The sequence below is a fragment of the Somniosus microcephalus genome, chromosome 21, assembly GCF_052327205.1.
Source record: "Somniosus microcephalus isolate GS21.2 chromosome 21, FLI_Smic_1.0, whole genome shotgun sequence".
NCBI lineage: Eukaryota > Metazoa > Chordata > Chondrichthyes > Squaliformes > Somniosidae > Somniosus > Somniosus microcephalus.
In genome coordinates this window covers 28,807,093-28,820,664 of record NC_141007.1, presented here as the reverse complement: position 1 = coordinate 28,820,664, position 13,572 = coordinate 28,807,093, and the positions used below count along the sequence as shown (strand labels likewise).

General features: G+C 44.1%; 1 protein-coding gene across 4 annotated transcripts in view; it reads left to right on the top strand.

Annotated features, from left to right (window-relative positions):
- The window catches only part of gas7b (growth arrest-specific 7b), a 463,752-nt gene that overhangs the window by 402,853 nt on the left and 47,327 nt on the right, over window positions 1-13,572 (top strand). For all 4 annotated transcript variants that reach the window (XR_015073045.1, XM_085963375.1, XM_085963377.1 and 1 more), the window contains 3 exons: window positions 6,468-6,557; window positions 8,085-8,200; window positions 11,789-11,863. Coding sequence is in view for 3 of the 4 variants with exons in the window: in XM_085963375.1 (XP_085819501.1) it covers window positions 6,468-6,557; window positions 8,085-8,200; window positions 11,789-11,863 (281 nt within the window). In the remaining variant the exon portion in view is untranslated. The remainder of the gene's footprint in view (window positions 1-6,467; window positions 6,558-8,084; window positions 8,201-11,788; window positions 11,864-13,572) is intronic.

Below are 13,572 nucleotides of genomic sequence, written 5' to 3'. Positions count from 1 at the left end.
CCAGCACTTGGTCCGTAGCATTGTATGCTATGGCGTTTCAAGTGCTCATCTAAATGCTTCTTGAATGTTGTGAGGGTTCCTGCCTCTACCACCCTTTCAGGCAGTGAGTTCCAGATTCCAACCACCCTCTGGGTGAAAAAGTTTTTCCCCAAATCCCCTCTAAACCTCCTGCCACTTACCTTGAAACTATGCCCCCTGGTTATTGACCCCTCTACTAAGGGGAAAAGTTCCTTTCTATCTACCCTATCTGTGCCCCTCATAATTTTGTACACCTCAATCAGGACCCTTCTCTGCTCTAAGGAAAACAACCCCAGCCTGTCCAGTCTCTCTCCATAGCTGAAACGCTCCAGCCCAGGTAACATCCTGGTGAATCTCCTCTGCACCCTCTCTAATGCAATCACATCCTTCCTATAGTGTGGTGACCAGAACTGCACACAGTATTCCAGCTGTGGCCTAACTAGCATTTTGTTGGATCAAAATATTTTAACTTCAGAGTTAATTTTAATATTTCTGTACCTCAGGAAATTAGGTAAATTTGCATTGAGAATTTTCTCCTTTTTAAAATTTTCATAAGTACATATTTCCACACTGATGTTTATCGAATATTTAAAGTTCATCCACTAGCCATTAATTAGTCCTCAGTTCTGTTCGTGCAAGTGAAATAGGGAGGCGAATTGGTCTTGTGCAGTAGAGCAAAATGGCCGATTCACTATCACCCGAGACCAATTTGACCCCCAATATCACTGCCTGAACTGAATGGCATTTCATTTGGGGACAAGTGGGAAAACAGCCAGTTTATGGTAAATGCACCTGCCACCTATTGGCACCAGATAGAACACCACACGTCTAACAATAAAAGACTAGCTTTACTTCTCTTTATAAATAGACTAGGAAGGAGGGCAGACAAAATAATGACTAATAATGGATGCACATTGAATGTATAAAAGTACAACAGATAAAAATACAAAATCATGCACATTTAGCCATCCAAATCAAAAGAATGCCTACTTACCTAACAGTCAATGAGTAGTGAGCATGATGCAGTCAGCATTGTGGGAGTACCTTCACCGCACGGACTGCAGCGGTTCAAGAAGGTGGCTCACCACCACCTTCTCGAGGGCAATAAATGCTGGCCTTGCCAGCGACACCCACAGCCCATAAACAAATTAAAAAAAAAAAAAAAGCAGTTTGATGAAGCTTGAGCAGTTTGTGAACAGCAGAGCCCGAGACTGAATTACTGTCTGAGGATGTCATTAGCCCTGGGGTCAGTAATATAATAACTATTTATTTATACTTTTGAGAATCTTGTAGTTTAGTTAGTGTCAGAGGCAGCACTATGAATAAGAACATAACATAAGAATTAGGAGCAGGAGTATGCCATACGGCCCCTCGAGCCTGCTCCGTCATTCATTAAGATCATGGCTGAACTTCTACATCAACTCCACTTTCCCGCCCTATCCCCATATCCCTTGATTCCCTTAGTGTTCAAAAATCTATCGATCTCGGTCTTTAATATACTCAACGACTGAGCATTCGCAGCCCTCTAGAGCAGAGAATGATGCTAATCCCTTGGGACACCCAGATACTCTGATCCTCCCTCTCCCGATTTTTTTTCTGTGGAAAATTAATTTTCTCTCTTTTTCTTGCATAGCAAGGTGAGGAATGTCAGAGATGAGGTGTAGAATTTTTTCCACTTTATGCACCTAATCCGAGTACAAAAGCAGTCCTGACCCGGTATATCATAGGCTAGATGCAGAGTAAGCTTTCCCTAATCTGCTCCGATAATCTGCCTTCACCACAAGCTAAAGGGCACCTTCAACACTAATGCCACATTTTTTTACTTCTCATCCCAGTTATCCTTGTAACTTCCCTGAATTAAGGGCAATTTTGTGATGCGGGTTTATGTCATCGGGAACTGAATCGAGACTATCCAATCTCATTTCATGAGAGGACTCCTAGAATTAGTCATGTAGTGATGCATAAGTCATTCATTTCAGTCTTCTGGATTGGGTTCAAAATGAGGTCCTAGTGGCTTAATGGATGCTACTTTATTACACCATCTAGCCTCCTAAGTAATTAGAGTTCTAAATAATCCCTCTTGCAGGAGAAACTCCATTGGAGTGATATTAGCTGAAGGGTTCTCTGAGTGAGAATAAGTTAAACCGATTGCAGGCCATGTTTTAACAGATAGCAAATACTTGGCGGAGACTGGACTGGAAAATAAAAAGGACCTATGGGTCTGCTTCATTGTTTGGCTTCCACATATTAGCTTGCCTCGAGCGGCAGCACTCTTGCCTCTGGGTTGGAAGGCTGTGGGTTTGGGTCCTGTACCTTGCTTTAAGATCTCAACTGACAAAACAATACTGTATTGAGGAAGTACTGCATTGTTAGAGGTGCCAATGTCAAATAATGGGGCAGAAATCGGTCCTCGTTCTGCCTGTTTTTATGAATATAAAATGAGCGCAACAAGGGCCAATTTCAGGGACCAGGGTCCTGCGCCAAAGGACGTCTGAAGGAAATCCGCCCGATATTGGATCAGGCCATATTCCAGGCGTCTCTGACGGCCACCTAAAACAGATGTTAGGCCCCTTACATATGTAAATGAGGGGTCAAATGCCAGTTTTAAGCCTCCTTGCAGAAATTGATTATCACAGAGCAGCCCGGCCTGCTCCTTTCCAAATATTTCAATGGTCACTACAAAATTAATTGATATTTTCAAAATTGTTGCGATGGAGCCAGGAGGAGCAGGATTGCGCACCACCTACCCCCCCCCCCCCCACCTATTGCCACTCAACTTCTCTCCCCCCCCCCCCCCCCCCCCCCCCACCGCCGTCCCCGGCAAGCCAAGCAACCCAATATTCATTTTCTTTCGACGAGCTGCCTGTGGAGGCTTGACAGGTGCCAGCAGCTCGCCCAATTAATATTAATGAGGCCCAAGGCCCAACTTCGGGCTGGCCTTGGGCCTCCTGGTTTGGGTGTGTGTTGCAGCCCCATCGCCACCACCTTCTCCCCCGAAACAGGCAGCGATGAATTTTTACCCCGAGATGTTAAGCTGAGGCCCTGTCTCCTCCTCTTCAGGTGGCCATTAAAAATCCCATGACATCCTTTTAAAGAGCAGGGCGTTCACTCCGAATCTAGCCAGCTTTCTCCCTTCAACTAATACCAGCAAAAATTACAATCAATGGCCATTCATCATGCGGATGTTCATGAAACAGGAGCAGGAATCAGCCAATCGGTCCCTCAAGCCTGCTCCGCCATTCAATAAGATCATGGCTGATCCAATCTTGGCCTCAACACCACTTTCCCGCTCTCTCCCCATACCCCTTGACTCCCTTGTAGTTCAAATGTCTGTCAATCTCCGCCTTGAATATATTCAATGACTCCGCCTCCACAGCTCTCTGGGGAAGAGAATTCCAAAGATTCACAACCCTCTGAGAGAAGAAATTCCTCCTCATCTCTGTCTTAAATGGGCGACCCCTTATTCTGAAACTATGCCCCCTAGTTCTAGATACCCCCACGAGGGGAAACATCCTCTTAGTATCCACCGTCAATCCCCCTCAGAATCTTATATGTTTCAATAAGATCACCTCTCATTCTTCTAAGCTCCAGTGAGTATAGGCTCAACCTTTCGTCATACGTCAACCCCTTCATCCCAGGAATCAACCTAGTGAACCTTCTCTGCACTGCCTCCAATGCAAGTATATCCTTCCTTAAATATGGAGACCAAAACTGTATAGAGAACTGGTTGGCAGACAGAAAGCAAAGAGTTGGAATAAACGGGTCTTTTTCCGAGTGGCAAGCAGTGACTTGTGTGGTACCGCAGGGATCGGTCCTTGGACCCCAGCTATTCATAATATATATTAATGATCTAGACAAGGGAACTAGATGTAATATCTCCAAATTTGCAGACGACACAAAGCTGGGTGGGCGTGTGTGCTGTGAGGAGGATGCCGAGAAACTCCAGGATGATTTGGACAGGTTGGGTGATTGGGCAAAAGCATGGCAGATGCAATATAACGTGGATAACTGTGAGGTTATCCACTTTGGTGGCAAAAACAGGAAGGCAGATTATTATCTGAATGGCAACAGATTGGGAGAAGGAGAAGTGCAACGAGAACTGGGTGTCCTTGTACACCAGTCGCTGAAGGTAAGCATGCAGGTGCAGCAGGCGGTTAAGAAAGCAAATGGTATGTTGGCCTTCGTAGCGATGGGGTTTGAGTACAGGAACAAGGATGTCTTGCTGCAGCTTTACAGGGCCTTGGTGAGACCACACCTTGAGTATTGTGTGCAGTTTTGGTCGCCTTATCTGAGGAAGGATGTTCTTGCCATGGAAGGAGTTCAGCGAAGATTCACCAGGCTGATACCTGGGATGGCAGGAATGACGTATGAGGAGAGATTGGGACGATTGGGCTTGTACTCACTGGAGTTTAGAAGAATGAGAGGGGATCTCATTGAAACTTATAAAATTCTGACAGGACTGGACAGACTAGATGCAGGAAGAATGTTCCCGATGGTCGGGGAGTCCAGAACCAGGGTCACAGTCTAAGGATAAGGGGTAGGCCATTTAGGACAGAAATGAGGAGGAATTTCTTCACCCAGAGAGTGGTGAACCTGTGCAATTCTCTACCACAGAAGGCAGTAGAAGCCAATTCATTAAATATATTCAAGAAGGAGTTGGATATATTTCTTAAGGCTAAAGGAATCCAGGGGTGTGGGGAGAAAGCAGGGAGCGGGTACTGAAATTGGATGATCAGCCATGATCGCATTGAATGGCGGAGCAGGCTCGAGGGGCCAAATGGCCTACTTCTGCTCTTACCTTCTATGTTTCTATGTATGCAGTACTCCAGGTGCAGTCTCACCAGCGCCCTGTAAAGTTGCTTCAAAACTTCCCTGCTTTTATACTCCATACCCCTTGCATGGGGTATTGATGGTAACATTTACATCTCAAAAGTAATTGACTGTCTGAACTGTTTGGGTGTGATTGATTTACTCTTTTACTGGAATGTATGGCAAGGACTACCTGAGGTAATTTTGTAAATGGGAGTATTTCTCCAGTGATAAATACTTGCCACTCATCATATTTACACCAACGCCAATATTGTCCTTTAAATTTACTTCATTTTCAACTTAATTAACCATTAATTAACCCAATGTAGCTGAAGCAGTAAGGGAGAGGTAATAAATAAATCCTCGATTGCTCCACATGGAACTGCAGCATATTGTGCAGTTACTGAGCCATCAGGACCTGGGTAAATAATCCATTTCCGCTCAATTAGTTAATCCCAGCAGGATTGGCTTAAAGTTGGGAAGGGGGAGGCACAAAGCCAGAGATCTCGCTTGTGATTGTTGTCAAGTAGCTGCTTCTCTAAGTGTGTGTGTGGATGCTAGGTGAGGACAGTCCGGTTCAGTGATGATCATCTTCATTTTCTTTTTATTTGTTCTTGGGATGTGGGTGATGCTGGCAAGGCTGCATTTATTGCCCAAAGTTAGTTGTCCTGAGATGATGGCGGGCCTTCTCTTGAGCTGTTGCATCCCATGTGGTACTGGTGCTCCCATGATGAGGTTAGAGTGGAAATTCCAGGATTTTGACCCAACAATGATGAAGAAAAGGCAATTCATGTCCAAGTTAGGATTGTGCGTAACTTGGGAGGTCCTGGAAGTGATGCTGTTCCCATGACATTGCTGCTCTTGTCCGTCTTGGTGATAGAGGTCGTGGGGCTGGGACTTCCTGTCAAAGGAACCTTGGTGAGGTGTTGCAATGCATCCTGTAGATAATACATACAGCAGCCACATGGGCTGGTGATGGATGGGGTGGGGGAAGTATTTAGTTCGGTGGCAGGCAAACCAATCAAGCAGAGTACTTTGCCTGGATGGTGTTGAGCTTCCTGAATGTTGTTTCAGCTGCACCCATTCAGGCAAGTGGAGAGTATTCCATCATGCTCCTGATTGAGCCTTGTAGGTGGTGGAGAGGCTTTCCGGAGTCGAAAGGTGAGCCACTTGCCACAGAATACCCAGCCTCCGCCCTGCTCTTCGTGGTTGAATAGACTGTGAACACTCATTGCGTTGTCTGGGATATGATGATTGGCCACTTGGATGAAGTTCACAGTGGCTTTGTAGAACCATCCTCCATCACTGCTTTCAGGAGAAGCAAAAATCAGAAGGAATATTGCAGGATTAAAGAATTTAACATAGTTATGTAGGAGCTGAAAATTAATGGCATCATGTGACTGACAGAGCAATACTATCTCCCCCCAAATGTAACGTAACGTAAATTAACATATAAAATGTCACTGCTCCTGTACCAATGTCACTGCTCCTGAAAGGTTCAGCATGCTATTAAGTCTTCACCTCGTTATGTTTATAACACAAACTGTGTAAGAACTGCAAAGAAAACTTCTCCCATTCATATTTTTCTGATCAATCCGCGTCATTATTTAAAAGAAAATATGTTGGGTTTTTTTGAACAGATAAACTGCGTTACATTCCCACATCCGGACACAATGCCTGAACAACAGTTGCTCAAACCAGATGACTGGAGCTACTGCGACTACTTCTGGGTAAGAAAAGTTTTGCCATTTTTCCTGCAAGTAGGATCAGGGCTAGCAGAGAACACTAGACGTCAGTTTGCAGTGTAGCAACCTGTGGCCCAGAGATGGCTGGTTGAGTCTGCATGTTACCTTCACAATTGCGGCATTTTGTCACTCTGGCTCAAACATAGATTCAAGTGAAACGGCCAAGAGGTTCTAGACCATTCGAGATATGGCCTTCGAATTGAATGCTATCTGACCTTGATATTTGAATTTATTATAAATAAATTAAACAAGGAACTAACCTAATGGAAGAGTAGGGCCCAAACTGTCTATGCCAGTGTAATGATGCTCCAAGTTATAAGCAAAGTGAGAAAGTAGTTTTATAAAATTTAAATACAATCAAATGTTTCAGCCTGAACCTTTTTCTCTCACTTATTTATATTTCTCTTTCTTGGTGTTTTTTCTCTCATTCTTGCTGTCTTTTCGTTCATTTATTTCTTCTCCTCAAGTTATTTTCTCTTGTTTCTCTTTAGGTTGCCCCTCCCCAGTGTCCCTGACTCAGAGAATGTGCAGACTTAATCCCAGCCCTCTATCTTTCCTGCTATTGAGCTGAATGCTATGAGGTGTGTGAGAAGTGCCCATTGAAAGAAAGACTTGCATTTATATAGCGCCTTTCATGACCTCAGGACATCCCAAAGCACTTTACAGCCAATGAAGTACTTTTGAAGTGTAGTCACTGTTGTAATGTAGGAAACGCAGCAGCTAATTTGTGTGCCGCAAGCTCCCACAAACAGCAATGTGATAATGACCAGATAATCTGTATTTTAGTGATGTTGCTTGAAGGATAAATACTGGCCAGGACACCAGGGAGAACTCCCCCACTCTTCTTCAAATAGTGCATGGGATCTTTTAGGTCCACCTGAGATGGCAGACGGGGCCTCAGTTTAATGCCTCATCTGAAAGACTCCACCTCTGACAGTGCAGCACTCCCTCAGTACTGCACTGGTGATAGCCTAGATTTTTTTTGCTCAAGTCTCTGGAGTGGGACTTGAACCCACGACCTTCTGACTCGCAGGCGAGAGTGCTACCCACTGAGCCACAGCTAACATTGCCTCACGAGTCTGTACTTCCAGCTATTAATTTTAATAGTCGGAGAATCGTGAGCAATGCATGGCCAAATTTCCAATTTTGCCGGCTGCATGAATTTGTAAATTTACCCTTACTGCATGCTTTTTTTGTTGTAGCATTGTATTCTTCAGAGCCATTCACTGCTGTCTGCCTGCTCGCACCACTTTGTGGCTGACCGAACGCTCGAACAAAGCTCCTAGTGACCAGAGAGGCAGAAGAAGCAGAGTAGAATGGGATGTGAAACCTGGACCTTAAAGGGAAGCGTCCAGTAAAACTGTACCAATAGTGGTTACAACTTTTAAGCACGTCAGCATTCCATCTTGCACTTTGTGTAAAGCAAAAAATCTCCCTGACTGAAATAGATGGAAACCAAAAAGTATTTAATAGAATTCTTTTCAAATGTTCTTTTTCCTGCTCTCTCCACAGACAGACAGAAAGGAGACACAGAGCAATAGCACGATTGCTGGATTTGATATTATCCTTGTGAAACAGCTCAAAGGCAAACAAATGCAGAAAGAAATGGCAGAATTTATTAGGGAAAGGTAATTACATGAACAAGTCGCCTAAATGTTCGACCATTATTTCATTTTTTTAATTGAATTTTTTGAATACGTAATGAAAAATGCCTCTCCTTGGGCATGTGGCCCACTTTGTTATTTATGTGAAAACAAAGAGATTGGCTGCACTTGTGTTAAGATGAGGAAATTATTATTCTTCCTTTTTGACCTATCGCAGAGGGAATTGGCAAGAAGTTACCTGATACCGTACACAGATGAGTTTGAATCTTGTTCAACTTAGTTACCTCCCTTTGCTTCTGTTGCTGCTCTTGAATTTACAGCACTAACCTTCGAGAAATATCCAGACAGCCTGTCGTATGAACTGAATGAAGAGTGCTTTCCTGAGAGAGAGTGATGGCTGAGTGATGGATCAAGTGCTCATGCGTAGAGCAACTGACGAGAAAAGTGGAGCTACTGACTTCCGTTTCCTACTGTACTCCATGCGCAAAAGAAAGACTTGCATTTATATAGCGCCTTTCATAATGCAGGACGTCCCAAAGCACTTTCATAGCCAATGAAGTACTTTTGAAAGAAAGTCACTGTTGTAATGTAGGAAACGTGGCAGCTAATTTGAGCACAAGAAGGTCCCACAAGCAGCAATGAGAGAATGACCAGTAATCTCTTTATTTTTAGTGAGGTTGGTTGAGGGATAAATATTGGCCAGGACACTGGGAGAATTCCCCTGTTCTTCAAAATAGTGCCATGGGATCTTTTACGTCCACCTGAGAGGACCAATGCGGCCTCAGTTTAACATCTCATCCAAAAGACGGCAACTCCCACAGTTCAGCACGCCCTCAGATTTTGAGCTCAAGCCTCTGGAGTGGGGTTTGAACCACCAACCTTCTGACTCTGAGGCGAGGGAGCGACCCACTGAATCCCAGCAGACCTTTTTGAATGCATGTTCCTGGCTTCACCTGCTGGGAGTGCAGATCGTCCATTCATTAATTTCAGTGGCGAGTGTGCCAGTAGTTTCCTGATCTGTGCTCTCCTGTGGGCAAGGTTCTGCAACAGGAGAGCCCATTCTGAAAATCAGCCCTCGTGCACCCAGGTGCAAATGCATAAGTTAGGCTTGCTCTGTGACTTTCTGCTGAGGCCCACAATCCCAGTATCTAGCCATCTATTTCTTTATTTATGTCTGCATCCAGCACTCCACTTCTCGGGGCTGGCTGGCTGTGTATGGAGGCCCAGGGGTGTGTAGAGCAGCACATCTGCTGAGGGCTAAAGGCAAGCAGGAGGTGAGCTGTAATCACATCACTTGCACTGTTGGCATAGGGCGTTTCAGATAATATATATAGGGGTCAGTTTTAACTGTTCCCTCCAGGTGGGAAACGGGTGGCACTGTTTTGCATCCTGCCCAATTTTCCTCTCCATTATGGGGGTAAGGTGTAAAATGGGCAGCTGACCCGCTGCCATTTGTTTCCCTCCCAGCGGGAACAGTTAAAATCGACCCCGTAAAGCGTTCAATAGTCAAGGATGCTTTCTGTGCTGCCTTTAACGGATAAATTGTCGGCAACGTCACCCTCCCAAAACAGTTGGAGAATTCCACAGCTACTTTGGGCCATCTGCATTTTTGGATAAATCAGCATTTAGTTGCATTGGTTTCTGGTTTCACTGACCTTTCCACTGTTGGGCTCCCCACAGTCACTTCCTGAACTATAAATAGATCAGGATGACTGTCTTGTTTGTCGCTTCTTTTTTGTGACTGTTAAGATGATCTGGTTTTTTTTGCACATGTACACGTTATGCACTTCCTACTAGCCCAGTAAGATTAAATGCCCCTGTATTGCCAGCAATAAATGACCAGCAAAACGCAAGTATAAATAGCTACATATTTGGTCTTGAGCAAGTTTGGTACCATTACAAAATGCAAAACTAAGGCATGTCTAGGCAATTCATCCCTGTTGTTCTGCTCAGCAAGTCCTATTCTTTTATTCGTTCACGGGGTGTGGGCGTCGCTGGCAAGGCCAGCATTTATTGCCCTTGAGAAGGTAGTGGTGAGCTGCCTTCTTGAACCACTGCATTCTGTGTGGTGAAGGTACTCCCACAGTGCTGTTCGGGAGGGAGTTCCAGGATTTTGACCCAGCAACTATAAAGGAATGGCGATATATTTCCAAGTCAGGATGATGTGTGACTTGGAGGGGAACTTGCAGCTGGTGCTGTTCCCATGCACCTGCTGCCCTTGTCCTTCTAGGTGGTAGAGGTCGTGGGTTTGGAAGCTGCTGTCAAAGAAGATGCAGAAATTCTGAGAGGCTCCACAACTGTCTTGGATGTTGGGTCTCTAAGAACATAAGATAACGTGATTTCAATCCAGTCGCGCTATTTGGGACAATCCTCCATAACAATTATAATTTTTTATATATATGGTCTTGCCTTGTATATTCTCTCTGGTGCAGCAATGCTAGTTGCTCCCGTAAGCAGACTGAGCATCTTGTGTTTAGGGCTGTGCTCATACTGCCCAATATCTAACTATATGATAGCGTAACCCAGGGGTGTAACAATAGTATCTCTCTGTGATCTGAACTGGATATCTGTGCCTCTCACGTGTGCTTCTTCAGTGACTCCGAGGGCAGACTGAGCAAACACTCGGTAAGCTGATGTAAGATACGAATCTTTAAGCTACTTTATTTCACAGTGTATAACCATACAGAGCCACAAATTCGGATGGACTGCCTGCGTCTCTGTCTCTGCTTGTTCTCCCTCTGTTCAAGGCCAAAAAGGAAAGCTTGCTGAACGCCCTGGGCCAGAATCTTCCCAACGCAATTGGCGTGAGGTGTTTATTGATTACCAAGACTAAATAATAAGCAATTTGTTAGTTTAAGTCTTCATGGAGAACAACGTTCATCAGCATATTAACCACCGATCATTTGAGTATTTTTAACTTGTATGAACACACTTTAGTTTGAAACTTCAATAAATCTAACTTTTTTTCCATATCCTTTCTTGGAAAAGTCTTGAACTGTGACATGAATATTGAACACCTACTCTCTGGGAGGTAGAAATGTGACATATGTTTCGCACATGCACACACACATGGAATGGGTATTGTGATACTGGATGCGGAGGATACTGCACCAGTCAATTGGCCAACCTCCTTTTCTGTGTATATAACCACTAAAATGGTTCAAAAAGCTGATTGTTGTTACTGAAGTTAAATATTTTCATTTAAATGGAAATGTGAATTTATCAACAAGTCTACGTAGTTTTAAAATCGTAGTCATGGCAGTTGAAGGGTAGTTTCCCACATGTGTTGCCCTGGCAGGGCTGGAGTGGGTATTGTGATACTGGACGCAGAGGATACTGCACCAGTTAATCGGCCAACCTCCTTTTCTGTGTCTTTGTTTTAATGGAAGGAAAATCAAGCAGCTACATAAAGGGTGCTCCATGCTTCGTGACCTCAGATGGGCAGGGTAAAGCTGTATTTATAAAATGTGTTTTTGAGTTTGTGCGATATTCTGATATGTGATTGCTGTGTGCAATGCTCTGCTCTCGGAGTACAAAAGTGGAAAATCATCCTTTTAGTTTTTGTTATAAGACGTCTATTCAGATCAATATTGTATTTTTTTTTGTTCAAAGGATTAAAATTGAAGAGGATTATGCCAAAAACCTAGCGAAGCTCTCCCAGAGTCCACTGGCAGCCATGGAGGAAGGGTGAGCTCATTATATTTCATAGTCATTTTTTTTTTTGTTCCTGAGGACCACTGAAAGATTGAATGAGAAATGTCTGTTCTTAATTGGAGCTGCAGTCCGAGTGATTTTTTTGTAAGTAGAGGTTTCGAGCGAAGCTTGCCACTGTATAATAAGAAGGTGGCACAGTTCAAGCACTGGGGCAGTTCTTGATAGCAATCAAACATGCGGGAGGGATTTGCATGGTAAGGTGCAAGTAGCGTTAACACCTTCACTAACATAAAGAAAGGGAATTTCATCATGCGCACCATGACCAAAGAAACAATTTTATGTATTTTTGTATTTGAATGTATCGGGGCCAGGCACTGATTGACTATGTTGTGCTCACCATGTCATGTTTTTATTGGTCATTTATGAGGATGGATGCCTGTTGTTTGAACTGGGGGCAATCGAACAGATCAGGAATCTATCCAAGATGAATAGATGGAAAGTAGAAGGCAGAAACACAGCATTGGAGCAGAATGTGGATAAATGTGAGGTTATCCACTTTGGTGGCAAAAACAGGAAGGCAGATTATTATCTGAATGGCAATAGATTGGGAGAAGGGGAAGTGCAAAGCGACCTGGGTGTTCTTGTGCACCAGTCGCTGAAGGTAAGCATGCAGGTGCAGCAGGCGGTTAAGAAGGCAAATGGTAATTTGGCCTTCGTAGCAAGAGGGTTTGAGTACAGGAACAAGGATGTCTTGTTACAGTTGTACAGGGCCTTGGTGAGACCACATCTTGAGTATTGTGTGCAGTTTTGGTCGCCTTACCTGAGGAAGGACGTTCTTGCCATGGAGGGAGTGCAGCAAAGATTCACCAGGCTGATACCTGGGATGGCAGGAATGACGTATGAGGAGAGATTGTGTCGATTGGGCTTATACTCACTGGAGTTTAGAAGATTGAGAGGGGATCTCATCGAAACCTATAAAATGTTGTCAGGCCTGGACAGACTAGATGCAGGAAGGATGTTCCCGATAGCCGGGGAGTCCAGAACCAGGGCTAATAGTCTAAGGGTAAGCCATTTAGGACTGAAATGAGGAGGAATTTCTTCACCCAGAGAGTGGTGAACCTGTGGAATTCTCTGCCACAGAGGGCGGTGGAGACCAGTTCATTAAATATATTCAAGAAAGAGTTGGATATATTTCTTAAGGCTAAAGGGATCAAGGGATATGGGGAGAAGGCAGGGACAGGGTACTGAATTTGGATGATCAGCCATGATCTCATTGAATGGCGGAGCAGGCTCGAAAGGCCGAATGGCCTACTCCTGCTCCTATCTTCTATGTTTCTATGTTTCTAACTGGAGTGGCCAGAGTAGACCAGTTTTGGCTTCCTCCTGACCACTGCCACTCCGATATCATGACATACAGAATGGTTATCCTTCATGAGAGAAAGTCATACCATAGCCAGATCCCAGTATCTGCCAATTGGTCTTGATGCTAACTACAGTATGACTGAATTGCATTTGAGTTTTTGTCTAAAGGCCATTGCAACAATAATCAATCACTATTGAGAAGCTTAAGTTTTTTTTTGGAAGCAGCATAGTGGACGCCACATAAATGATTGCTATCAAGAATGTTTTTTGTTTTTGCAGTCTTTTAGTAAAGAATCAGTAAGATCCACTTGTAACGGTCTGTAGTATATGGAATTCTCCATTAGCAGCAAGATTTTAAACATCTCGGGCGTAACTGGTTT